The sequence below is a fragment of the Ursus americanus genome, chromosome 5 (genome assembly GCF_024610735.1).
Source record: "Ursus americanus isolate L20-20 chromosome 5, mUrsAme1.1.p, whole genome shotgun sequence".
Classification (NCBI taxonomy): domain Eukaryota; kingdom Metazoa; phylum Chordata; class Mammalia; order Carnivora; family Ursidae; genus Ursus; species Ursus americanus.
The window spans coordinates 87818376-87843242 of record NC_142131.1 but is presented as its reverse complement, the minus strand read 5'-3'; the positions used below and the strand labels follow the sequence as shown (position 1 = coordinate 87843242).

At 49.3% G+C, this 24867-nt stretch overlaps 1 protein-coding gene across 21 annotated transcripts in view; it reads left to right on the top strand.

Annotated features, from left to right (window-relative positions):
• Window positions 1–24867, top strand: part of OBSCN (obscurin, cytoskeletal calmodulin and titin-interacting RhoGEF) — a 142732-nt gene that overhangs the window by 1988 nt on the left and 115877 nt on the right. For 20 of the 21 annotated variants that reach the window (XM_087862428.1, XM_087862446.1, XM_087862441.1 and 17 more), the window contains exons 2-10: window positions 1210–2219; window positions 3347–3616; window positions 3934–4194; window positions 4965–5273; window positions 5403–5669; window positions 6326–6604; window positions 6994–7269; window positions 7930–8205; window positions 9440–9715. In XM_087862428.1, the coding sequence (XP_087718554.1) occupies window positions 1238–2219; window positions 3347–3616; window positions 3934–4194; window positions 4965–5273; window positions 5403–5669; window positions 6326–6604; window positions 6994–7269; window positions 7930–8205; window positions 9440–9715 (3196 nt within the window). In that variant the 5' untranslated portion in view covers window positions 1210–1237. The remainder of the gene's footprint in view (window positions 1–1209; window positions 2220–3346; window positions 3617–3933; window positions 4195–4964; window positions 5274–5402; window positions 5670–6325; window positions 6605–6993; window positions 7270–7929; window positions 8206–9439; window positions 9716–24867) is intronic. The other variant, XM_087862430.1, reaches the window with a different exon arrangement.

The following is a 24867-nucleotide window of genomic DNA, read 5'->3' as shown; positions in this document are numbered from 1 at the left end:
AGGCCCAGGCTCACCTTACCCACCTGTGCTGAAGGCCAGCCAGGGCCTGCCAGGGGTAGGCAGAGGCTAGTACCTGGGGCCTGCAGTATGGGTGGTGTGCACCCTTTCCCTGCAGGGTGTCCAGCCAGTGGAGACACAAAGTCTGTACGGTGAGCGGGCCCTGCCAGTCTGCCTGGCCAGTCTCAGCCTGGACGTCCCTGGTTCTTCCCAGGGGACTCTCTGCCTGCCCTCCCTCGGCACACAGCTGACTCTGTGCCCTCCCAGGGCGAGGAGCAGGTGCTCCCAGCGAGCGAGTGGGCAGCTCAGTGGGCTTGGGGTGGGGGGCGGCTTGTAAGCCCTGGCAGCGGGGTTTCCACCTGCATGCTCCTCAGGGTTGAGAGGAGGTGGGACCCCCGGAGAGGTGCCCACAGGCCCAGTACACAGGACTGTTGTCATGGGTGCTGCCCGGGGCAGGGAGGGCTGAGGTGCACAGAGCCAGAGGTGTGGCTTTGCAGGGTGAGTCACCTGGAGGAGGAGGGGCAGGGGGCTCAGAGGGGGCCTCCTGGGATGGAGAACCTGTGACCTCGGGTGCACCGCAGACAGGGTTGAGCCAGCAGCAGGCACCCACCGAAGGCCTCCGCAGGCCCTGTCCAGGTTCAGAGAGCCGCCTCCTCTTTGAGTAGGGGAGACATAGGCAGATTTGGGCTTTCAGACTCCAGGAGGCAGTGGTGTGTGGGGGAGGGGGACTGGTCACCCGAAGGCAGCTGGGGTGGGGACACACACACACACACACACACACACACACACAGGTAGATCCCTGTGGAGAGGTGCAGCATGGCCCCCAGGTAGGGAGGACACTGGGGAACACAGAGGAGGGCCAGCTAGGTTGCTGGTGTGGTGTTTAACTGGACCTGGACGGGGGGGGGTGTGGGGCTAGAGCTGGGGGGACAGGAAGGAGACACCCACCTATTAGGAAAGCCTGTTGTGTGCGTGTGTGGGGGTGTGTGGCACCAGACTCCAGATGTCCAGAATGGGGCAAATCTGAGTTTCTGGATCACTGTGCCTCTGGAAGTTCTACCTGCAGGGGTGAGGGGAGATGGGGGGGGGGGTGAGGGTGCGTCCACCCTGGGTTAGGCTGGGTTCTTCAGGAGGAATTGGATGGGAAGTCACCAAGTGGGGCGCAGGTGGGGGATTCATCCCCACTATGACCTTCCCCCAACCCGCTCGTAGGTCCCTTCCGCCACCCCCACACCCCACCATGGATCACTCATTCAGTGGGGCACCCCGATTCCTGACCCGGCCCAAAGCCTTCGTGGTGTCGGTGGGCAAGGATGCCACGCTGAGCTGCCAGATCGTGGGCAACCCTACGCCGCAGGTGAGCTGGGAGAAGGACCAGCAGCCCGTGGAGGCGGGCGCTCGCTTCCGCCTGGCCCAGGACGGCGACATGTACCGTCTCACCATCCTAGACCTGGCGCTGGGCGACAGCGGGCAGTATGTCTGCCGCGCGCGCAACGCCATCGGTGAGGCCTTCGCGGCTGTGGGCCTGCAGGTGGACGCCGAGGCCGCTTGCGCCGAGCAGGCGCCCCACTTCCTTCTGCGGCCCACGTCCATCCGCGTGCGCGAGGGCGCGGAGGCCACCTTCCGCTGCCGCGTGCGCGGCTCGCCGCCTATGGCGGTGAGCTGGGCCAAGGATGGGCGGCGCTTGGGCGCGCCCGACGCCCCCCGAGTGCGCGTGGAGGCCAGCGGCGAGGCGAGCGCGCTGCGCATCCAGGCCGCGCGACCCCGCGATGGTGGCACCTACACGGTGCGCGCCGAGAACCCGCTGGGCGCCGCCAGCGCGGACGCCGCACTCACCGTGGACGCGGACGCAGACTCTGCGGGCCCTCCTGGGGCCTCCACAGCCGCGCTTCTGGCGCACCTGCAGCGGCGGCGCGAAGCGATGCGCGCCGAGGGCGCCCCGGCCTCGCCACCAGGTTCTGGCACGCGCACCTGCACCGTGACTGAAGGCAAGCACGCGCGCCTCAGCTGCTACGTGACGGGTGAGCCGAAGCCCGAGACGGTATGGAAGAAGGATGGGCAGCTGGTGGTCGAGGGCCGGCGGCACGTGGTGTACGAGGACGCTCAGGAGAACTTCGTGCTCAAGGTCCTCTTCTGCAAGCAGTCCGACCGGGGCCTCTACACCTGCACGGCGTCCAACCTGGTGGGCCAAACCTACAGCTCCGTGCTGGTCGTCGTGCGAGGTGAGCTAGGGTGCTGGGCGCAGGATCCCCGCGCCTGGTCGCTGCCCTGAGAAGCGCCTCCCCCAGCCCCTCCCCCAGTCCTTTCCACCTGGAACGGTAGAGGTCTTGGCGGCTCTCGCGTTTCCAGAGCCACAGAACGAGGGCGACAGCGGATGACCCTCAGCCTGTTCCATTGTTTTTGAGAGTCACATGAGTGAATAACAAGGCGCTTTGTCCGCGGCGCCACTCCGCCTGGGAGATGCCGGGTGACCCAGGCACCCCCTCCCTCTCACAGGATGCTAAGGGGGTCTCCCTGGCAGAGCGGGGGAGGAAGGTAGGGCAGGGGCTGGGGCCGCGCCAGGTTGAGACGGAAGGCGGTTCTGGGCCAGTTTAGAGGCTCCCGTTGAGGACCCCTGTAGGGGTCTGGACCTGCCCCAGGATTCTGGGGAAAAGCGTGGGCAACATATCAGGTTTTGTTGGAGAGGCTCCTAAAACCAGAGACCCACCTCCACTTCCGTCCCGCTGTAGGGTCTCAGGGCGCTCCAACTTTCAGGACACGCCCCAGTGCCATCGCTCCAGCGGGGAAATGGCCCTGTTCCTCGGGGGTCCCTACAGAAGCCCCACAGGGGAAAGTGCACAGGGCAGCGGGGCTTGGCCCATGGCCGGCGCTTGGGGAGTCGAGGGGCGGCTCCCCTGGTCCCGCTGCCTCGCTGCTGGCGTGGGTGTGAGCGTGAGCCACCGGATTTTGCGGCCCAAGAGCAGCATCACTGGGGGGCTTTCTGTGGCTTTATGTGCCTCCTTTCCAGAGATCTTCTATTTAAGGGGAGGGGACTCTTTACGTTCTGTGCCTCTCCCCTGCCCCCCTTCCACCTCCCTACCTCCCTGGACTCATCCCTGCTGCTCCTTTGACTTCCCACCCAACCCCTGCCCTGGTCCCCTGCCCCCACTCCAGCCCGTAGTCCGACTAACGTTGACCTGCCCTGCTTCCTGCCCTGACCGCCGCCTCTCCCCCCTGCCCTGACCCCACTCTCCGCCCCCCACCCCCTCCTCCTCCATCTCCTCCCGGCTCCTCTCCCCGTCCCACCGCTCTCGCCTTGTCCGCCCCAGGCCTGCCGCCCCAGCCCGGCTCACGCGCTCTTTCCCCGCAGAGCCCGCGGTGCCCTTCAGGAAGCGGCTGCAGGACCTGGAGGTGCAGGAGAAGGAGTCGGCCACGTTCCAGTGCGAGGTGGAGCTGCCGTCCACGGAGGCCGCGTGGTACAAGGAGGAGACGCGGCTGTGGGCCAGCGCCAAGTACGGCATCGAGGAGGCGGGCACCGAGCGCCGGCTGACCGTGCGCAACGTCTCGGCAGACGACGACGCCGTCTACATCTGCGAGACGGCGGAGGGCAGCCGCACCGTGGCGGAGCTCGCGGTGCAAGGTGGGCGGGGGTCGCGCGGGGTTGGGTGGAGAAGGGGTGGGTCGAGAGGTGGGCTCGGAGGAGGGGCGGAAGGTGGGCGGGGCAAGGGCGGGGCGGGGGCAGGAGGGAAGGGAGGAGTTGCGGGGCAGGTGCGGAAGGTGGGCTCCGAGGAGGGGCGAGCAGGGCCCCGAGGAGTGGCAGGGCAGGAGGAGGGGCATAGGGCGGTGTAGCGGCGGTGCAGGGGGCGGTGCAGGGACGGAAGGTGGACGGGGAGGAGAGGCGGGCAGCCCCCGTCCCCCGCTCCGTCTGACCCGTCCCCCGGCCCTTGTGCACCACAGGCAACCTCATCCGGAAGCTCCCGAGGAAGACCGCGGTGCGAGTGGGGGACACGGCCATGTTCTGTGTGGAGCTGGCCAGGCCTGAGGACTCTGTCCACTGGCTGAGGAACCAGGAGGAGGTGATGGCCGGGGGCCGCGTGGCCATCACCACTGAAGGCACGTGCCACACGCTGACCATCTCCAAGTGCAGCCTGGAGGACATGGGCGAGGTGACCTTCATGGCTGGGGACTGCCGGACATCCACGCAGTTCTTTGTGTCTGGTAAGGGCCCAGGGAGTGCCCCTTGGATAGACAGGGCTATTTCCCCTTCCTCTGTCCACTGCGCCCCCGCTGTGCACTCCGGCCTGCTGCAGGGAGGGCTTTGGGGGCTGGACCAGCGGGTCATAGCTCTAGTTTCCTTGGACCCCTGGTTTGTTTGCTGCCCTCCTTCACTATGGTCACCCCAGGTGAGTGCAGAGTAGGCGTTCTGGTGACCCCCACTCTGCGAACCAAAGTAGAAGATACAGATTATTCTAGAAGCACACATGTGGGTGAGACAGGTGTGGGACATCGTGCGTGAGCATGTCCTCTTTCTGTGGCCTTTGGTATCAAATTTGTAGATTGGGAGGCAGGTCCCTCCCCCCACCAGCCCCCATTAGGTCAGCCCTTTGTTGGGGTAGGAATGTGTCCCTGCACAGGGGTCTCAGCACCCTTGGAATGGTCACTGTGCCCTGGTTTGGTCACTGCCTAGCCCAAGACCTGGATACACAGATGGAGTTTGTCCCCAGGCCCCCTGGACAGTTTGTGGTGGCCCTGGACTGTGTGTCCCCAAAGCCAGGGCACTGTTTCCACTGCAGCCGAGGAAATGGCCACAGGGCTGGGGCCTGGGGTCATGGGTCCACAGCATCCCTTGGCCCAGCAGTCCCCTTGGGCCATGGCCAGTCCAGACTGTGAAAGCACGCCCCCAGGAGGGCTGCGTTGACCTTGGACCCAGGGCCTGCCTGGGGAGGGAGCTCCCAGTCAGTGACATCTTGGGGCTGTGCTCTGCCCAGCCCCTAGGAAGCCGCCCCTGCACGCCCCAGAGGCCCCCGTGGTAAAGGCCAGGACAGAGTGCTCCGTGACCCTCAGCTGGTCCCCACCACCCCACGGGGACCGCCCTGTCCCCATCGATGGTTATCTGGTGGAAAAGAAGCGGCTTGGCGCCTACACCTGGAGCCGGTGCCATGAGGCTGAGTGGGTGGATGTGTGTGAGCTGACCGTGGCCAACGTGTCCGAGGAGGGGGACTTCCAGTTCCGGGTGTCAGCCGTGAACAGCTTTGGCCACGGCCCCTACCTCGAGTTCCCAGGAACTGTCCACCTGGGTAAGTGTGGACGTGCTCTGTGTGCCTGCCCCATGGGCTTCCCGGGGGAGGGGGCGCTTGGGCGCGGGCTCAGGAGGAGGAGGGCGGGAGGGCAGAGGCTGGCCCCTTGGTGAAGCCCCCACCCTGCAGCCCCCCAGCTGGCCGTGAAGACGCCTCTGAAGGCGGTGGAGGCGGTGGAGGGCGGCGAGGTGACCTTCTCTGTGGACCTCACTTTGGCCTCGGCGGGCGAGTGGTTCCTGGACGGGCAGGCCCTGAAGGCCAGCCCCGTGTTCGTGATCCGTCACGACGGCACACGGCATGCCCTCACCATACGCTGCGTGTCCGCCAGCCTGCACGGCGCTGAGCTCAAGTTCGTGGCCAACGGCATCGAGAGCAGCATCCGCATGGAGGTCCGAGGTAGGAGGACCTCGGCTGCTACCCCCAGGCCTCTGCCCCGGGGGTGGGGTGGGGCTCCTGGAGCTGCTGCTTGTCCCAGGGCAGGTGGGCTCCTGGGTGGTCTCCTGGAAGAGGCAGGGCTGGGCAGGGCAGGGTGGTGTGAGGCACTTGCCAGGACTGGCAGTGGCCTGGCCACAGGGCGTGAGTGGAGGAGGGGCTGCAGAGCCTCACTCTTCTATCTGCCTCCTCCCCTCCCTCTGCTGATTCCTTCTGTCACTCTGCCCTCTTGTGTCTTCATTTCCTGTCTCTCCCTGTTCCCTCATTCCTGACTCTCCCTGCTCTGTCCACTCTCCGTTGTCCCCTCCGCATCCCTTCCCCCATCCCTCCCCTCTATCTCTGTCCCCTCCCCGTCCACCCCCTCTGTCCACCTCTGTCCATTCTCCTGTGTTCCCTCCCCTTCACTCCCTCTCCATCCCCTCCCCCATCCATCTCCCCTGCCCACACCCCAATGTCCCCTCCCTCTCTGTCCACAACCTCTATCCCCTCCCCCATTACCTCCTCCTCCATCCATGCCTCTTCTTTCCTCTCCACTGTCCATCCCCCCTCCACTCTTCCCTCTGTCCTGTCCGCCACCTCTCTGTCTATGCACCTTCTGTCCACCTGTCTGTGGCCCCAAGCGGCCCCAGGACTGACCACCAAGCGTCCTGTAGCAGCTGTGAGGGAAGTGCTGGCCCGGCTGCATGAGGAGGCGCAGCTCCTGGCCGAGCTGTCAGACCAGGCTGCAGCAGTGACGTGGCTGAAGGACGGCCACGCGTTGCCACCAGGCCCCAAGTACGAGGTGCAGGCGACGGACGGGAAGCGGGCGCTGCTGGTGCGGGATGTGGTGCGAGATGACGCTGGCCTCTACGAGTGTGTCAGTGGTGGGGGCCGCATCGCCTACCAGCTCCTGGTGCAAGGTGATGCCTGCTGTATGTGTGTTACGTCCACCATGGTCACAGCCACACTCTATGTTCCCCAGATCTGGGCAGGTCCTAGGGGGTCTGGGCAGTGGGAGCCACTGTTCTCTGTCCCCATAGTGGGGTGGGGGGTGGGGTGGACAAGGGCTCTGGTGACCCTGTGGGGAGGATGGGGGAGGGGAGGCTCTGCTCAGTACGGGGAGGGGCTTCCTAAGAGCAGGTGGCACTCCAGGGGTTGGCAGTCAGTACCCCAGCCAGTCCTGCCTCTGAAGGGGACCCTGGTCTGGGTGAGGCCTCCAGGCCCCAAGCGTCTCCATGTGCTACCGACGTGGGTGTGTGTGTGGCCAGGGCTCTGCTGGCTTCCCTGACCTGCCGCTGTGCCCTTGCAGGGCTCACTCCCTTTCTGCACAAGGACACAGCTGGTGGCTGTGTGGATGCTGTGGCTGGAGGCCCAGTGCACTTTGAATGTGAGACCTCTGAGGCCCATGTGCGCGTGCGCTGGTACAAGGATGGCACGGAGCTCAGCCGCTCCAGCCAGCGCTTCTTGCAGGAGGATGTGGGTACGCAGCACCGGCTGGTGGCAGCCCTGGTCACCAAGCAGGATGAGGGCACCTACTCGTGCCGTGTGGGCGAGGACTCCGTGGACTTCCAGCTGCGTGTCTCAGGTGAACGGCAGCCTCCAGGGCTTGGTGGGTGGGGAGCAGGTCTGGCTGCATCAAGGACTTGTGAGGCCAGGCTGTCTGGCCCTTCCTTTCTTCTGAGAATGCCCGGGAGGGGCAGCTGCTTCTGGATTTGGGAAAAGGAACTTCCCACAGAGCTAACATTTAGGTGAGAAAAGATGTAGGTATGGAAAATAAAAGATAAGAAGGAAATTTGCAGCCTTTTTTCTCTTTTTGAAGAGGAAGAAGTGAGGCAGACAAGACCCAAAAGGGGAAGCATCCTCAGCAGCTTAGATTGGGATCTTGATGCATGAGGCTCTGGCTCTTGCTAGAAGCTGCTGGGGCCTCTTGGCACATTCTGAGTCCAGTTTTGTCCGAGTCCTGGCCCTTAGTAGAGTCTCAGCCACTGCCCCCCAGGCCTCCCTCTATCTGTTCCCAGGCACTGGCCTGGCTGTGCATCATGATGCCCAGAGGCTGCTCCCCACCATGCCCAGCAGGGGTCAGGACATGAGGTCCCCCTGCGCCTGAGCAGGGCCCTACCAGCAGCACTTGACCGTGAAGGATTCCCAATGTTGCCTGGAGTCTAGAGAGTGCTCTGCTCTGGCCCCAGGACTTGGAAACCTCACCTCTGTGGGGCTTCTGACCATGCATCCTCTCCATTGCCAGAGCCCTCTGTGGTGTTTGCCAAGGAGCAGCCAGCACGAAGCGAGGTGCAGACCAAGGCGGGGGCCAGCGCCACGCTGAGCTGTGAGGTGGCCCAGGCCCAGACAGAGGTGACGTGGTACAAGGACGGGAAGAAGCTGAGTGCGAGCTCCAAAGTGCACGTGGAGGCCAAGGGCTGCAGCAGGCGGCTGGTGGTGCAGCAGGCAGGGAAGGCGGACGCTGGGGAGTACAGCTGCGAGGCCGGGGGCCAGAAGGTGTCCTTCCACCTGGACGTCACAGGTCAGTCCTTTGGGTTAAAACTCTAGCTTTGATCGAGGGTGATGGTGGGATTAGCATGCAATGCAGATGGACTCTGGAGCTCTTTCCATTAGACTTATCTCTTCGCAGGTCCCTCCTTCTGCCTCCTATTCTCATACACGTGGCTGAGTCAAGAGAGTTTGGATGGGGAGGTGTACATGGAAGGGTTTGGGTGTACCTGTGCACCCTGATTGGTGTATCCAAGTATGGTCCCCATGGAGGAGCCCTCAGGCAGAGCAGTGATAGAATGTATGTTCCCCATCTGGACAATTTGGGTGGAGCAATGGTAGAATGTGTGGTCCCCACCTGGAAAAGCCCACATGGAGCAGTGACAGAATATGGTCCCCAAGTGGAACTAACCATGGGGAGCAGATGTAGAATGGATGGTCCCACTTGGAAGTACCCACGTGGAATAGGGAAAGAGTTTGTCATCTGACCGGAAGAGCCCACGTGGACCAGTGTCCAAATGTGGTCCCGACCTGGAACAGCTCATGTGGAGCAGCGCTAGAGTGTAGAGACCCCACGTGGACAGCCCTCGGGAACAGTCTAGAATACATAGTTCCGACATGGAATAGCCTAGGTGGAGCACTGGTTGATGTATGGCCCCAACAGGAACAGCTAACATAGAGTGTGGTAGACGTCTCATCCCCAACTGGAACTACCCACGTGGAACAGGGATAGAATGTATGGTCCCCAGCTGGACAGCCCATGTGGGGTGGTGATAGAATGTGAGGTCCCACCGGGAACAGCCCACTTGAAGCAGTGCTAGAATGTCTGGTCCTAACCTCCAAGGCCCACGTGGAGCACGGATGGAATGTGTGTCCCATATGGAACAGCCTACATGGAGCAGGGATAGAATATGTGGTCCCACCTGAAACAACACACATGGGGCAGTGATAGTATGTGTGATTCCATCTGGAACAGCCCATGTGGATCAGGGATAGAATGTACGGTCCCACCTGGACCAGTCCATGAGGAGCAGTGGTAGAATGGACTGTCCCCACCTGAAGAAGCCCACCCACAGTAGTTACAGAATGGGTACATAAACTTTGTTCTTCAATGTAGAACAGGCTCTGAGGCTTTCCAGACCCCACAGCTGATGCAAAGCCTGGAGACGTTTCCAGTTCCACTGCCTCCCTGTGTAATCCTTCCCCCAATGCTGCCTTCCTAATGTATACATGGAGTCCTTGATCAGGTGTATCCTCTCTGTCCCCAGAGCCCCCTGCGGTGTTTGCCAAGGAGCAGCCAGCACGCAGTAAGGTGCACACCAGGGCGGGTGCCAATGCCACCCTGAGCTGTGAGGTGGCCCAGGCCCAGACAGAGGTGACGTGGTACAAGGACGGGAAGAAGCTGAGCACGAGCTCCAAAGTGCACGTGGAGGCCAAGGGCTGCAGCAGGCGGCTGGTGGTGCAGCAGGCGGGGAAGGCGGATGCTGGGGAGTACAGCTGCGAGGCCGGGGGCCAGAAGGTGTCCTTCCACCTGGACGTCACAGGTCAGTTGTCAAAGCCGACGTGTGACTACATCCCAGGAGCAGGCTCGGAGGACATGTTTTGATGGGGGCTGGGTCAGGCCCGTATCAGTCAGTTATCTAGTGCCAAGGAACCAATACCCCAAATCTTGGAGACAGTTGCCTCTGTGGTCAGGGTTTCGGGCAGGGCTCAGTGAGACCGCTCATTTCTGCTCCATGAGGTGTGGTCTGGGGCAGGAGGATCCAGCCTGGCCTCATCTGTGCATCCAATGTCCCAGCAGGGGTGGCTTCAGTGCATGGGTCTGCCTGATGGCAAGCCTCTGGCTCCTTGTGATGTTGGCTGGGCTCACTCCTGTGTCTGGGGCCTCGTTCTCTCTCATGGCATCTCCACCCTGGGGTCCGTGTTTCCATGTGGGTAGTCCAGGCTCCTTCACATTGTGACTGTGTTCCCCTCAGGGAACAGCAGGTGCTACAGGGCTTGTTGAGGTCTGTGCTCAGAGTGTGACCTCTAGTTGTTCCACTGTGCGAATCTGGTTTCCAGGTGGGGGAGAAGTAGGCCTCACTGCTGAGGGTGTGGACACAGGGAGGCTTGGATTATCAGGGACCATTTGTAGCAGATTCCCACAGGGACACCACAGGGACACAGGCTCTGTTTGACTCTAGTTCTCTGCCACCCTGAGCACGAGATAAGGATCTTCCTAATACTTGTTGCCTTCTGGTCACAAGATGGTTTCCACAGCTCCAGCCATCACATTCAAGGTGGGAAGAACATGCAGGAGATGTTTTTTTTGTGTGTGCATTTTTTAATTGCTGTGCAACAAGTTATCACAAACTCAATGGCTTAAAACAGCTTTGATGGCCACACCCCATTGCAGATAGCCTGGAAAAATGAGTCCCTGGCTTTACTGTCTGGGCAGTGGGACATTGAGGGTGGAGAAGCTGGGCTTCTGTGGCCAGCCTGGATCTGCTGAGGGGCCTGTGTGTGCCCTGGGACAACCCCATACCCACATGGGGTGGTTGCACTCTGAGTCTGGATACCCCCTTCAAGGCAGGCAGTGCTGGGATCAGAGTGTGGACAAGGTCAGATCTCACCCCTGCTGGGTCACCTTGGGCAAGTTGTCAGTGTTGTGTCCCTCTGAAGCTCATGTCTGCCTGGACCACAGAATGTGGCCATGTGTGGAAATGGGGTCTTTGTAGAGGTGATTAAGGTGGGGATCTTGAGGTGAGAGCATCCTGGCTCAGAGTGGACCCTGAGTCCCATGACAAGTGTCTGTAGGAGAGAGGGGAGAGGGGGATTTGAGATGGCCACGTGGTGACAAAAGCAGAGATTGGGGAGACGCGGCCACAAGTCCAGATACCTGACCGCTCCCCGCCACCAGCTGGGAGAGGCAGGAGGGCCCCTTCTGGAGCCATCAGAGGGAGCACGGCCCTGTGACACCTTGACTGCAGACTCCTGACCTCCAGACCCAGGAGAGGACAAAGCCTGCTGTCCTAAGACCCCCTTTGTGGCCATTTGATCCTGCCACCCTGGGACTTCATGCAGTTTCTCCCTGTGACCTAGTTTCCCCATCTGTGAAGTAGTAATGGGGCTTCTAGGGCTTTGCTGAGAGACTCTGCCCATAAGACCATCCCTGGCCCTCTGCGGGCAGCACAGTCTGCCTTCCATCCAGACCCTGTGAATTCTGGCCTCAGGACCAGGGTTAAGGGGGCAAGGTAGGCAAGAGAGGGGACCAGGGCTTGCCAGGCGGGAGGATCCTGGAGGATGAGCCCAAGTGTGTCAGGTGGGTGGCACTCAGAGAGTGTGTGTATGGAAAGTTCTGGATAGCAGTGGCTGGCAGTGTGTGAGACTTGGGGCAGGAGGCTGAACACAAACCAGTGCTAGGTTAATTGGGTAAAACGCCATAAATCCACCCTTTTACAGTGTGGGTGGACCACTGCAACCACACCACCACCTAGTTCTAGAACATTTTCATAACCCTATAAAACACCAAACCCACCATCACCGCGTGTTCGGCTTCCCCCAGCCCCTGGTGACCACGAATCCACTTTCTGCCCTGGTTTTGCCTATCGTGGACATTTTATTTAAGTGGGATCACATAGCATGTAACCTTTTGGTTCTGGCTCTTTGCACTGAGCATTGTGTTTCCAAAGTCCATCCGTGTTGTACTGTGTGTCAACGCTTCGTTCTTACAACCCAGTAACATTCCGCCATGTGGATTTTATCCCACAATTTGTCTACCTTTTCATCAGCTAATGGACGTTGTGGCTGATCCCAGTATTTGGCTGTTGTGAACAGTGATGCTAGGACATTCTTATACAGGTGAACAAATACTTTCAATTCTCTTAGTATTGCTTGGTCATATGGTAATTTTATACTTCACTCCCTGGAGTACCATTTCCCAGAGTGGCTGCCCCCTTTTACACTCCCACCAATACTGTGCAAGAATCTGTTTTCTCTACATCCTCACCAACACTCATTATTTTCATTTCATTTATTTTTTGCTTCTAGCCACACTAGTGTGTGTGAGGTGGTATCTCATTGTGGTCTTGATTTGCATTTCCCTGGTGATGAGTGATGCTGAGCGTCTTTTCATATACATGTTGGCCATCTGGATGTCTTCTTTGGGGAAACATCTATTCAGGTCCTCTGCCTGATTTTTAAATTGTGTTGTTTATCTTTTTATTATTGAGTTGTAAGAGTTCTTTTTTTTTTCTTTTTTAGAATACTTATTTTTTATTATTATTTTTTTTTGGAGTGATTTGTTTTGATTTAGCTTTTTTTTTGATGTAAAGTTCGATGATTCATTAGTTGCCTATAACACCCAGTGCACCATGCAATACGTACCCTCCTTACTACCCACCACCAGCCTATCCCATTCCCCCACCCCCTCCCCTCTGAAGCCCTTGTAAGAGTTCTTTATGTATTCCAGATACTTGATCCTTATCAGATAAAGATTTGCAAATATTTTCTCCCATTCATTTTGTTGATAGTGTCTTTTGAAGCACAAAAGTTTTTACATTGTGATGAAGTCCCATGTACCCTCTTTGTTTGCTTGTATGTTTGGTGTCCTATCTAAGAAACCAGTGCCTGATCCAAGGTCGCACAAATTGACACCTGTTTTCTTCTAAGAGTTGTCTAGTTTTTGCTCTTACATTTAGGTCGTTGATCCATTTTGAGTTAGTTTTTCTGTACAGTTGACATGGAGATCCACCTTCATCCTCTGCATGTGGAAATCCAGTTATTTCAGCATTGTCTGTTGAACAAGCTTTCTTCCCTGTTAAATTTTCTTGGCACATTTGTGAAAAATTAGTTGACCATTAATGTCAGGATTTAGTTCTGGATTTTCACTCCTGTTCTATTGATATATATATCTGTCTGTCCTATGTCAGTACCACAGTCTAGATCACTGTAGCTTTGTGGTGAGTTTTGAAATTGGGAAGTGTGAGTCCTCCAACTTTGTTCTTTTTATTTTAGGATTGTTTTTGGTATTTGAGGTCTCTTGCATTTCCACATGATTTCTAGGATCAGCTTTTCAAATTTCTCAAAAAGGAAGCTGGCATTTTGATTGAGATTGTACTGAAAGTGTAGATCAATTTGAGTATTGCTATCTTAACAGTCTTTCAGTCTATAAGTACAGGCTGTCTATTTATGTAGGTCTTCAAATTTTTTCAACAGTTTATAGTTTTTAGTGTAGAAGACTTGTTGAGTTTGTTGCTAAGTATTTTATTATTTTCAATGTTTCTTTAAATGGAATTGTTTTTTAAATTTTCTCTTTGGATGGTTCACACTAATATATAGAAATAGAATTAACTTTTGAACATTGGTGTTGCGTCCTCCAACCCTGCTGAACTGGTTTATTCACCTATTAATTATTTTGTGGATTCCTAAGGATTTTTTTTTTTTTAGATACAAAAAGGTGTCCCCTGTATGTACAGATAGTTTTACTTCATTATTTCTAGTCTGGATGCCTCTTACTTTGTTTTTGATTACTGATTTAATCTCTTTATACTTGTTGTATGTCTGTTAGCTTTTCTATTTCTTCTGGGGTCAGTTTTGGTAACTTGTGTGTTTCTATGAGTTTGTCCATTTCATCTGGGTTGTCCAATTTGTTGGCATTCGCTTGTTGATGGTGTACTTTTACCACCCTTTGTATATCTGTAAGGTCTGTACTAATGTCCCCACATTTGTTTCTGTTGTCATAATTTGAGTCCTCTAACTTTTTTGGTCAGTCTAGCTAATGGTTTGTCAATATTGTTGATCTTTTCAAATGTCCTTCATTCTTTCTATTGCTTTTTTATTCTCTGTTTCATTCATCTCAGCTATAGACTTTATTTCCTTCTTCTAACTTAGGGTTCCACTTACGCTTCTTTCTCTAGTTTCTTAAGGTGTGAAGTTGGGTTATTGACTTGTGCTCATCTTCTCTGACATAAGCCTATAATTTATAGCTCTGAATTTTCCTCTGAGCACTGCTTTCAGTGCATCTTATTAGTCTTGGTGTGTTGTGGTTTCATTTCCATCTATCTCAAAATATCTGTTAATTTTCCTTATAATTCTTCTTTAAGAGTGTGTTGTTTAATTTTGACAGACTTGTGGATTTTCCAATTTTCCTTTTATTAGTGATTTCTAGCTTCACTCCGCTGTGGTTGGAAAAGATACCCTGTACTATTTCAATCTCTTTACATTTACTGAGACTCATTTCCTGGCCTAACTCATGTTTCTGTGCTAGAGAACATTCTGTGGGTGCTTGACTAAAGTGTGTCTCCTGCTGTGGTGGGCTGAAGACTTCTGTAGAGTCCACTGGGTCTACCTGGTGTACACTGCTGTTTCCTTACTGAGCTTCTGTTTGTCTCTCCATTACTGAAAACAGGGCATCAAAGTCTCCAACTATTATTGTACAACTATCTCTTTCTCTCTTTAATCTATTAGTTTTCACTTCATACAGTTTGGTCTCTCCTGTGAGTTGTGCTTATGTTTATAGTTGTGAGATCTTCTTGCTGAATTGACCCTTTTATCAATTTATGATGTCTTTAATCAATGCATCTATCACTCAATATATAATGTTTTGTATGGTTTTTGCCTTAAAGTCTGTTCTGCCTGACATTAGTACAAATAACTCAGGTCTCTTCTGGTTGCTATTTTTAAGGAGCATCTTTTCACTTTAAGCCTATTCGTGTCTTTGGATCTAAAGTGAGTTTCTTGTAGACAGCATGTGTTTTTTTAAAAAAAATTATTTTGCCAATCTCTACCTTTTAATTGGAGAATTAAATCTATTTACAGTTAAAGTAATACTTCAGTATTACTTTAGTAAGGAAAGACTTTCTCATGCTATTTTGCTCTTTGTTTTTTTTATATGTCATATCTTTTTTTGTTCTTTATTCTCTCCATTACTGTCTTTTTTATATTTAATTGATTTTTTTCTGGTGTTTCATTTACTAAGTGTATATATTTACTATAATTGAATTTAATATAACTTTATATATATTATATATACATATAACATCTACTCTAGCCATGTATCTGTCTATCTAGTTTTTTCTTAGTGGATACCCTCAGTGGTAATCACAATTAATATCTTAACTTTATAATATTCAAGTTTAAAATTATACTATCTTTAATTAAGAAACTGCTCCTTTACAGCTCTGTGCCCCCACACAAAATGCTGCTTTATGTTGTTATTGTTACAATTAATGTCTTTATACACTAACTTCAGTGAATTAACTTTATGGTTTTGTAATTATTGTTTATGCATTTGTATTTAAAGTCACATAGGAAAACGAAGAGTTAAAAACTAAAGCAATGCTGTAATACTGGCTTTTACATTTACCTACTATTCTCTATTTTTTCATATGATTTCAAGTTACTGTCAGTGTTTTTTCATCTAAGCCTGAAATGCCTATCTAGCATTTCTTGTAGGACAGTTATAATAGCAATAAAATCCTCAGTATTTGTGTCAATGGGAATGTATTAATTTTTACTTCATTTTAAGGATGCTCTTGCCAGATATAAAGTACTTGGTTGATAGTTTTTTTCACTTTTCACTGAGCACTTTAAAACATCACCTACTAACTTCTGGCCTCTATGGTTTCTGAAGAGAAATCAGCTGTCACTCTTGGTAGGAGCCCTTGTATGTGACAAGTTGCTTCTCTTTTTATGCTTTCAAGATTCTCATTGTTTTTGGCTGTTGACAGTTTTAGTGTAATCTGTCTCAGTGTGGCTCTCCCTAGTTCATCTTTCTTGGAGTTTGTTGAGCTTCTTGAATGTTAATTTTGGAGATTTTTGGTCATTCTTTCTTAAATATCCTCTGTGCCCCTTTCTCTTCTCCTCTCCCTATAAATCCCCCTTGTACATATGTTGCCCCACAGCCATTTAAGGCTCTGTTCATTTTCTTCATTCTTTTTTCTTTCTGCTCTTCAGACTGGGTAATTTCATGAGACCTGTGTTCAAGTTTGCTGATTTTTTCCTTCTGTCTGCTCAAATCAGATGTTGAACCCCTCTAGTGACTTCATTCCAGTTATACTTTTCAAACCTAGAATTTCTATTTAGTCTTAGAAATCTATCTTGTTATTTATATTCTCTATTTGGTGACACATCGTTCTCATACATTTCTTTATTTGATGAAAAATGGTTTCCTTTAGTTTTCTGAACATATTTAAACTAGCTGATGTAAAAACATTATTTAGTGAGACAATATCTGAACGTTCTCAGGGACAGTTTCTGTTGACTCATTCCTTTCCTGTAATGGGCTGTGCTTCTTTGCATGTCATGTAATTCTTTGTTGATAAGTGAAATATTAAGTAATATAATGTGGGAACTTGAGTTCAGATTGTCCAACTCCCTCCCCACTTCATTGTTGTTGGTGTTTGTTTTCGTTACTATTGTTTGTGTGTTCAGGGACTTTTCTGAACTATTTCTGTGAAGTCTGCATTTTTTACTGTGTGAACCACTGAAGTTTCTCGTTGGTTAGCTTATTGGTTAGCTAATGGTTTTACAGTGATTTCCTTAGATTCCTGTAACCAGTAAGTCTCCTGATTCTTGTCAAGGGCCTTTGTGTGCGTGTTGATGCATGCATATGCCACTTAGCCAGGCAGTTTATGACTCCATATTTGCCCTTATGTTATGCTTCCACAGCCTCAAGGTTAGCCTGATGTGTGAATTTAGGGCCTTCTCAGTGATTCCTGTGTGTAGATATATGTGTGGCCTTCTAGACACCCAGGAATGTGCCAGAGCTTTCCAAAGCCCTCTATGGATATCACATTCTGCAGCTTTTGCTTTTAAGCTGATTTGTTAGCCTGTTGTTTACCCAACTGATATCCACCACCTTGGGCAGCCATGATGTTCAGTAATTGCCTCTGATTGTTTTCAACAAATACTGATGTGGAAAAGGCTGTTTGTATTGGGTGAGGTTCTGTTCAGGCTTGAATGATAAGGAAAGAAGGAAGGAAGGAAGGAAGGAAGGAAGGAAGGAAGGAAGGAAGGAAGGAAGGAAGGAAGGAAGGAGAAAAGGAAGGAAGGAAGTCAGTCTTATGAGTGGAGTTTTGCAGTGAACCACCACATAGGTCAAATAATGACAGTTCTCTAGGAATGGGGCTTTTGCCCCATTCTGCAAAGCCCCATTCTGCTCCCCTCATGTGACTTCCAGGCTGCCATGGACTATTGATTTAACAGGCTACCTCAGGGTTAGGGAGACAGATATGAAAATTTGGTAAGTTCAAACACCACAACTCTTGATGTTCTTACTGAGATTCAGCTGTTTTCCTGGAATATATGCTCCCTAGATGCTGCAAGCCTTCAGTTAATTTCCAGAGCTCTGAAAAAGTTGATTCCAACAATTTTTGCAAGTGTTTTAATTGCTTCTATGGAGGAGAGTTTTACGCAATTTTTGAAAAGTTGTTATTTTGCCATTTTTGCTTACATCTCCTTTAGTTATTTAAAAATATTTAACCAGACTTGCAATCCTGGAATTAAGGCCACTTGATTGTGATGTGTTATTCTTTTTACATGTTTCTGATTCAATGGGATGCTGTTTGGTTGAGTATATTTATATTTATGTTCTTGAGTAATTCTGGTTTGTAGTTTTCATGTATGTATTTGTGTGGCTTTCTCCTCAGGGTAATGCTGGCCTCACAAAATGGGTTGGAAAGGGTTCCCTTCACATCTGTTTTCTGTGAGAGGTTGTGTAGAATTGATGTGATTTCTCTTTCTTCTTTAATATGTTTTTTTTAAGTTATTTCCCTGATGAAGCCACTGACATCATCCTGACCTAAAGATTTCTTTCTTTAGAAGGTTTAAATTTTGAAAACACTTTTTTATAGAGATGAAATTATGCAAGTTACCTATTTCCTCTTGGGCAAATTTTAGTAGTTTGTGATTTTTGAGGAATTGTTCTATCTCATCAAATTTGTTTAATTTATGTGCATAGAGTTACTTGCAGTGTTCTTTTATTATACTTTTAATGTCAGCAGGGTCTGTGGTGATGTTCCGTTCCATTCCTGATATTGTTAGCTTAGATCTTCTCCCTTTTTTCTTTGCTAGTCTTGCTAGAGATTTATCAATTTTATTGATCTTTTCAAAGAACCACATATAGTTTTCATAGATTTTCCCTATTTTTTCAATTTAATTGATTTCTGTTCTTTATTACTTTTCCTTCTGCTTGCTCTGGGTTTATTTTGCTTCTAATTTCTTAAGGTGGAAAAAATGGATTACTAATTGAAATTTTTTCTTTTCTAATATAAATATTTAATAGTGTAAATTTTCCCCAAGTATTGCTTTTTTTATTTAATATTTTTTATTATATTATGTTAGTCACCATACAGTACATCCCTAGTTTTTGATGTAAAGTTCCATGATTCATTACTTGCATATAACACCTAGTGCACCATGCAATACGTGCCCTCCTTAATACCCATCACCAGCCTATCCTATTCTCCGACCCCCCTCCCCTCTGAAGCCCTGAGTTTGTCTCCCAGAGTCCATAGTCTGTCATGGTTCATTCCCCCTTCTGTTTACCCCCCCCTTCATTCTTCCCTTCCTTCTCCTACCAATCTTCCTGCTAATCCTATGTTCCATAAATGAATGAAACCATATGATAATTGTCTTTCTCTGCTTGACTTATTTCACTTAGCATTATCTCCTCCAGTCCCATCCATGCTGCAGCAAAAGTTGAGAAATCATTCTTTTTGATGGTTGAGTAATATTCCATTGTATATATGGACCACATCTTCTTAATCCAGTCATCTGTTGAAGGGCATCTCAGCTCCTTCCACAATTTAGCTATTGTGGACAAAGCTGCTATGAACATTGGGGTGCATATGGCCCTTCTCTTCACTACGTCTGTATCTTTGGGGTAAATACCCAGTAGTGCAATGACTGGATCATAGGGTAGCTCAATTTTTAACTTTTTAAGGGACCTCCACACTGTTTTCCAGAGTGGCTGTAGCAACTTGCATTCCCACCAACAATGTAGGAGGGATCCCCTTTCTCCATATCCTCTCCAGCAATTGTTTCTTGCCTTGTCAATTTTTGCCATTCTAACTGGCATAAGGTGGTATCTTAGTGTGGTTTTGATTTGAATTTCCCTGATGGCTAATGATTTTGAACATTTTTTCATATGTCTGTTAGCCATTTGTATGTCTTCATTGGAAAGTGTCTGTTCATATCTTCTGCCCATTTTATGATTTGTTTGTTTCTCGTGTATTGAGTTTGAGAAGTTCTTTGTAGGTCTTGGATACCAGTCTGTTATCTGTAGCATCATTTGCAAATATATTCTCCCATTCCGTGGGCTGCCTCTTATTTTTTTTTGACTGTTTCCTTGGCTGTGAAGAAGCTTTTTATCTTGATAAAGCCCCACAAGTTCATTTTTTTCTTTTGTTTCTCTTGCCTTTGGAGATGTGTCATGAAAAAGGTTGCTGTGGCCGATGTCATAGAGGTTGCTGCCTATGCTCCCCTCTAGGATTTTGATGGATTCCTGTCTCACATCGAGGTCTTTTTTTTTTTTAATTTTTAATTTTTTATGTATTTATTTTTTTTGATGTAAAGTTCGATGATTCATTAGTTGCGTATAACACCCAGTGCACCATGCAATACATGCCCTCCTTACTACCCATCACCAGCCTATCCCATTTCCCCACCCCCTCCCCTCTGAAGCCCTCAGTTTGTCATCGAGGTCTTTCATCCATTTGGAGTTTATCTTTGTGTATGGTGTGAGAGAGTGGTCAAGTTTCATTCTTTTGCATGTAGCTGTCCAATTTTCCCAGCACCATTTATTGAAGAGACTGTCTTTTTTCCACTGGATTTTTTTTCCTGCTTTATCAAAGATTAGTTGCTCAAAGAGCCCAGGGTCCATATCTGGGTTTTTCATTCTGTTCCATTGGTCTATGTGTCTGTTTTTGTGCCAGTACCATGCTGTCTTTGTGATCACAGCTTTGTAGTACAGCTTGAAATCTGGCATTGTGATGCCCCAGCTTTGTTTTTCCTTTTCTATCAACAAGAAAAAATCCAAAAATCATATGATCCTCTCAATAGATGCAGAAAAAGCATTTGACAAAATACAGCATCCTTTCCTGATTAAAACCCTTCAGAGTGTAAGGATAGAGGGTACATTCCTCAATCTCATAAAAACCATCTATGAAAAGCCTACAGCAAATATTATTCTCAATGGGGAAAAGCTGGAAGCCTTTCCCTTAAGATCAGGAACATGACAAGGATGCCCACTCTCACCACTATTATTCAACATAGTACTAGACGTCCTTGCAACAGCAATCAGACAACAAAAAGGGATAAAAGGTATCCAAATCAGCAAAGAAGAAGTCAAACTGTCTCTCTTCGCAGATGACATGATACTGTATATGGAAAACCCAAAAGAATCCACTCCCAAACTATTAGAAGTTATAGAGCAATCCAGTAATGTGGCAGGATACAAAATCAATGCTCAGAAATCAGTTGCATTTCTATACATGAACAATGAGACCGAAGAAAGAGAAATTAGGGAATCCATCCCATTTACAATAGCACCAAAAATCATACGTTACCTTGGAATTAACTTAACCAGAGACGTAAAGGATCTATATTCTAGAAACTACAAATCACTCTTGAAAGACATTGAAGAAGACACAAAAAGTTGGAAAAATATTCCATGCTCATGGATTGGAAGAATTAACATAGTTAAAATGTCTAGGCTACCCAGAACATCTACACTTTCAATGCTATCCCAATCAAAATACCAATGACATTTTTCAAAGAACTGGAACAAACAGCCCTTAAAAATGGATTTTAGTCCTCTTAGTTTCATCCCATACGTCCCGGAGGCTCTAAAAACTCCCTTCCTTGCTCTTATTTAGATTGGCTAATTTCCATTGATTGATCTTCTAGTTCTGTAGCTCTTCTGCTGTCTGGATTCTGCCATTGAACCTATTCAGTGAATTATTGCAGTGATTTTATTTTTCCACTTATAAAAGGCACATTGGTGCCTTTATATCTTGTCTTTATATCTTTATATCTTGTCTTTCTTTGTTGAGAGTGCCTATCTTTCCATTCCTTCCAAGGGCATTTTCTTTCTTTCTTTCTTTCTTTCTTTCTTTCTTTCTTTCTTTCTTTCTTTCTTTCTTTCTTCTTTCTTCTTCTTCTTCTTCTTCTTCTTCTTCTTCTTCTTCTTCTTCTTCTTCTTCTCTTTCTTTCTTTCTCTTCTTTCTTTCTTTCTTTCTTTCTTTCTTTCTTTCTTTCTTTCTTTCTTTGTTGCTTGGAAGTCTTTGTCAGATATTTCCAGCATCTGTGTCATTTTGACATTGGTATCTCTTAATAGTCTTCTCCCATGCATGTGAACTGAGTGTTTCCTTGTTTTTCAGGGGATTGTTTTGGACAGCATCCTCGATATACTGAATACTGTTTTGAAACTCTGTGTCTTCTTTACATCTAATGAGGAATGTTGATTTTTTTAAAGCTGGAAATAAGCTTTGTTGAGTTCAAACTATGGGTTCCTGCCAGCCTTCCATGGGTTGTTTTTTTTCCAGAGGCTTTGCAGTGTCATTTGGATCTGTCCTGAACGTGTCCACCTAGTAGTTAGTGTGGCTCTGGACAATGGCCTGTGCCCCAGTTCAGAGCTCAAAGTCTTTGGCCTGCTAATTGGGGTCAGATCTGCTCACATGTGGCTTAGGGGTGAGCTCTGGTGTTCCTGGACAACTTCATGTTCTAGACATTCTGTCATCCTCTTTAGTTCTTTAGTTGGAAAGGTGGAGCTCTAGGCATGTTGCTTTGGTACCTTCTTCCCATGGTCTCTCCTGCACCAGCAGGAGGATAGAAAAAGAAAGATCAGTGGGTCTCCCTTCAGTTGGAGACAATATTCTCCACCCTCAGCGTTCTAAATGTCTCTAATGATCATGGACTAAGGTGTAAGAGCATGAAGAAAAAATGGGATGTCTTCCATCCTCTCTGAGCATTGGGGTTCTCTTCCCTATGCTCTGGGGGAGATAGAGGGACCTACTTCTGGATGTTGAGCTGCTCTGTGTGAAGGCAAGGGGGAAAAGTAGACTCATTCTGGTTTGGTGGACTTTGAATTGTTTTTTTCCCCTCCCCAATCTGCCTGCTGCTGCTTACTTTGAGAACCTTCAAAACCAGCTCCATGGCCCTGTGGCTGCATTTGGTGACTGAGACAGGGTGGAGTGTTTGTGCCTAGAACTGGAACCATATTTTTGTAAAAATATGTGTTTTAATTTTTTGTAATTATGTATATGGACCCAAACTTTGGTGTTTCTAGTGTGGGACAAATCCTAAGCATCCTTGTGGTGATATTTGTAGCCCATTTGGGTCCATTTTGAAGGCAAACCACTGTGTAGCTGGGGACCTCATGGTGTGGGCTCAGCTGTGGGGTCAGAGTGACCAGGGAGGGCTCCACATGCTTCTTCCTGGGCACAGCCAGTGGCAGACCATCTCAAACACACAGGGACATCCACATACACACACTTATACATGCATGCACATTAAACACACACATGCTCAGACACATACATGCATAGACATACACATATGCCCATAGACACATATACATGCTCACAACACATACATATACACATGAATAGACATATACACACCTTTGCACACATTTCAACACACATACACACAAACACATATACACACAAACATACATGCATGCACACTTACATACACATTCACATTTAAATACATACGCTCTCACAACACATGCATAGACATACACACACATGCACATACAACCATATGTACATACCCCCACAAATATATATACATATAGACATACCCATACATGTAGACACATACACTAGAGTGTGATCAGGAATGATTTTGTGACACGCACATCAAAGAAACATAATTTCCTTCAAGGTTAGTCTGTGAGGATATCTAAATAAGAGACCTGGTGTGACCCTAACTTGAGGATGCAGCTGAGTCTGGGGCCACAAAATGAGTGGCAGGTGCCTCACTGTACAGTCTGAAAGGCGTGTATCCAGCTGGCCACGGCTGAGAGTGACAGTCGGCTGTGTGGTTAGGTGTTCTCTGCTTTCACATGGTAGTGTTTGTGAGGACTCATCCATTTGCAGAATTCTGGTGGTAGCATCAATGGGTGGAGAAATGATAGAGTGGCCATGATTCCTTAAATTAGGCTGTTGTTGGCTGAGAGGGAAGACGTGGCAGGAGCTCATGTGGGCATCACATCCATAGGAAGCATGTGGACTCCACTTAACCCATCTGGCCCCTGAAGACATCTTACTGCAGAGATTTTGCCTTTGGAGGTGCCTGGGTCAAACAGAGGTGGTGGTTGAAGGGATGGAGAGGGTGTATGAGTGTATGAAGTGGTGCTCCTGTGGGTATGGGCTGAGAAACAGTAGACATAGGTGAGTCTTACAAGCTTAGGTGAACACATAGACTGAGGGGCCACCATCTGAGATATGGCAGGTGAACAGGAGAAGATTTGCTGGGAGGAGTAGGTGACAAGCTAGCCTGGGATGTCCAGAGGGTGGTTGGCTGCCTGGGCATGGCATTCAGTTGATGCTGGTCTGGGGAGGGAGATTCAAGATTTGTTGATGGTGGTGGGAGGGACTAGGGGAATAAGTACTGTGGAAAGAGTGAATGATGACAAGACCTACGCCTGGCATCCTGGGGGAGCTGGGACCATGTAGGAAGAGGCCCAGAGGGTTGGGGGGAGAACCAAGTGACATGGAGGCTGACTGCAGCCCCCACCAGCCACTGCACGGATTGTTGGATCATCACCACTGTCTTCCATCCAGCCGCCTGCACCAGGTGAAAGTCAGCCAGTTGGATGGTTTATCTTTTTCTCCATGAAAAATACATTTAGACATAAAAATAAAACCATCTGTACTCTGGCTATGTGCATTTAAAAAATATTAAAAATCCAATTAAAAATCTTGTACCTCAAGGATATTACCCATTCTTGGTGATATCACATAAAGAATTCATTCTCCCTGAAATGCAGTCACTCTGGAAAACAGTATGGAGGTTCCTCAAAAAGTTGAAAATAGAGCTACCCTATGACCCAGCAATTGCACTACTAGGTATTTACCCCAAAGATACAAATGTAGTGATCTGAAAGGGTACCTGCACCCCAATGTTTTTAGCAGCAATGTCCACAATAGCTAAACTATGGAAAGAGCCCAGATGTCCATAGACATATAGATGGATAAAGAAGATGTGGTATATACGTACAATGGAATATTAGTCATCAAAAAATGAAATCTTGTCATTTGCAATGATGTGGATAGAATTAGAGGGCATTATGTTAAGCAAAATAAGTCAGTCAGAGAAAGACAACTGTCACATGATATCCCTTATATGTGGAGTTTAAGAAACAATACAGAGGATCATAGGGGAAGAGAGGAAAATTTAAAACAAGATGAAATCAGAGAGGGAGACAAACCACAAGAGACTCTTAATGATAGGAAACAAACTGAGGGTTGCTGGAGGGGAGGTGGGTGGGGGGATGGGGTAACTGGAGGATGGGCATTAAGGAGGGCACATAATGTAATGAGCACTGGGTATTATATAAGATTGATGAATCACTGACCTCTACCTCAGAAATCAATAATACATTATATGTTAATTAATTGAATTTAAATTAAAAAATGAGGGAAAAAATAAAATTGAAGCAGTATAAAAAAAGAATTCTCCCTGAAAATACCTATGCTTTGATATG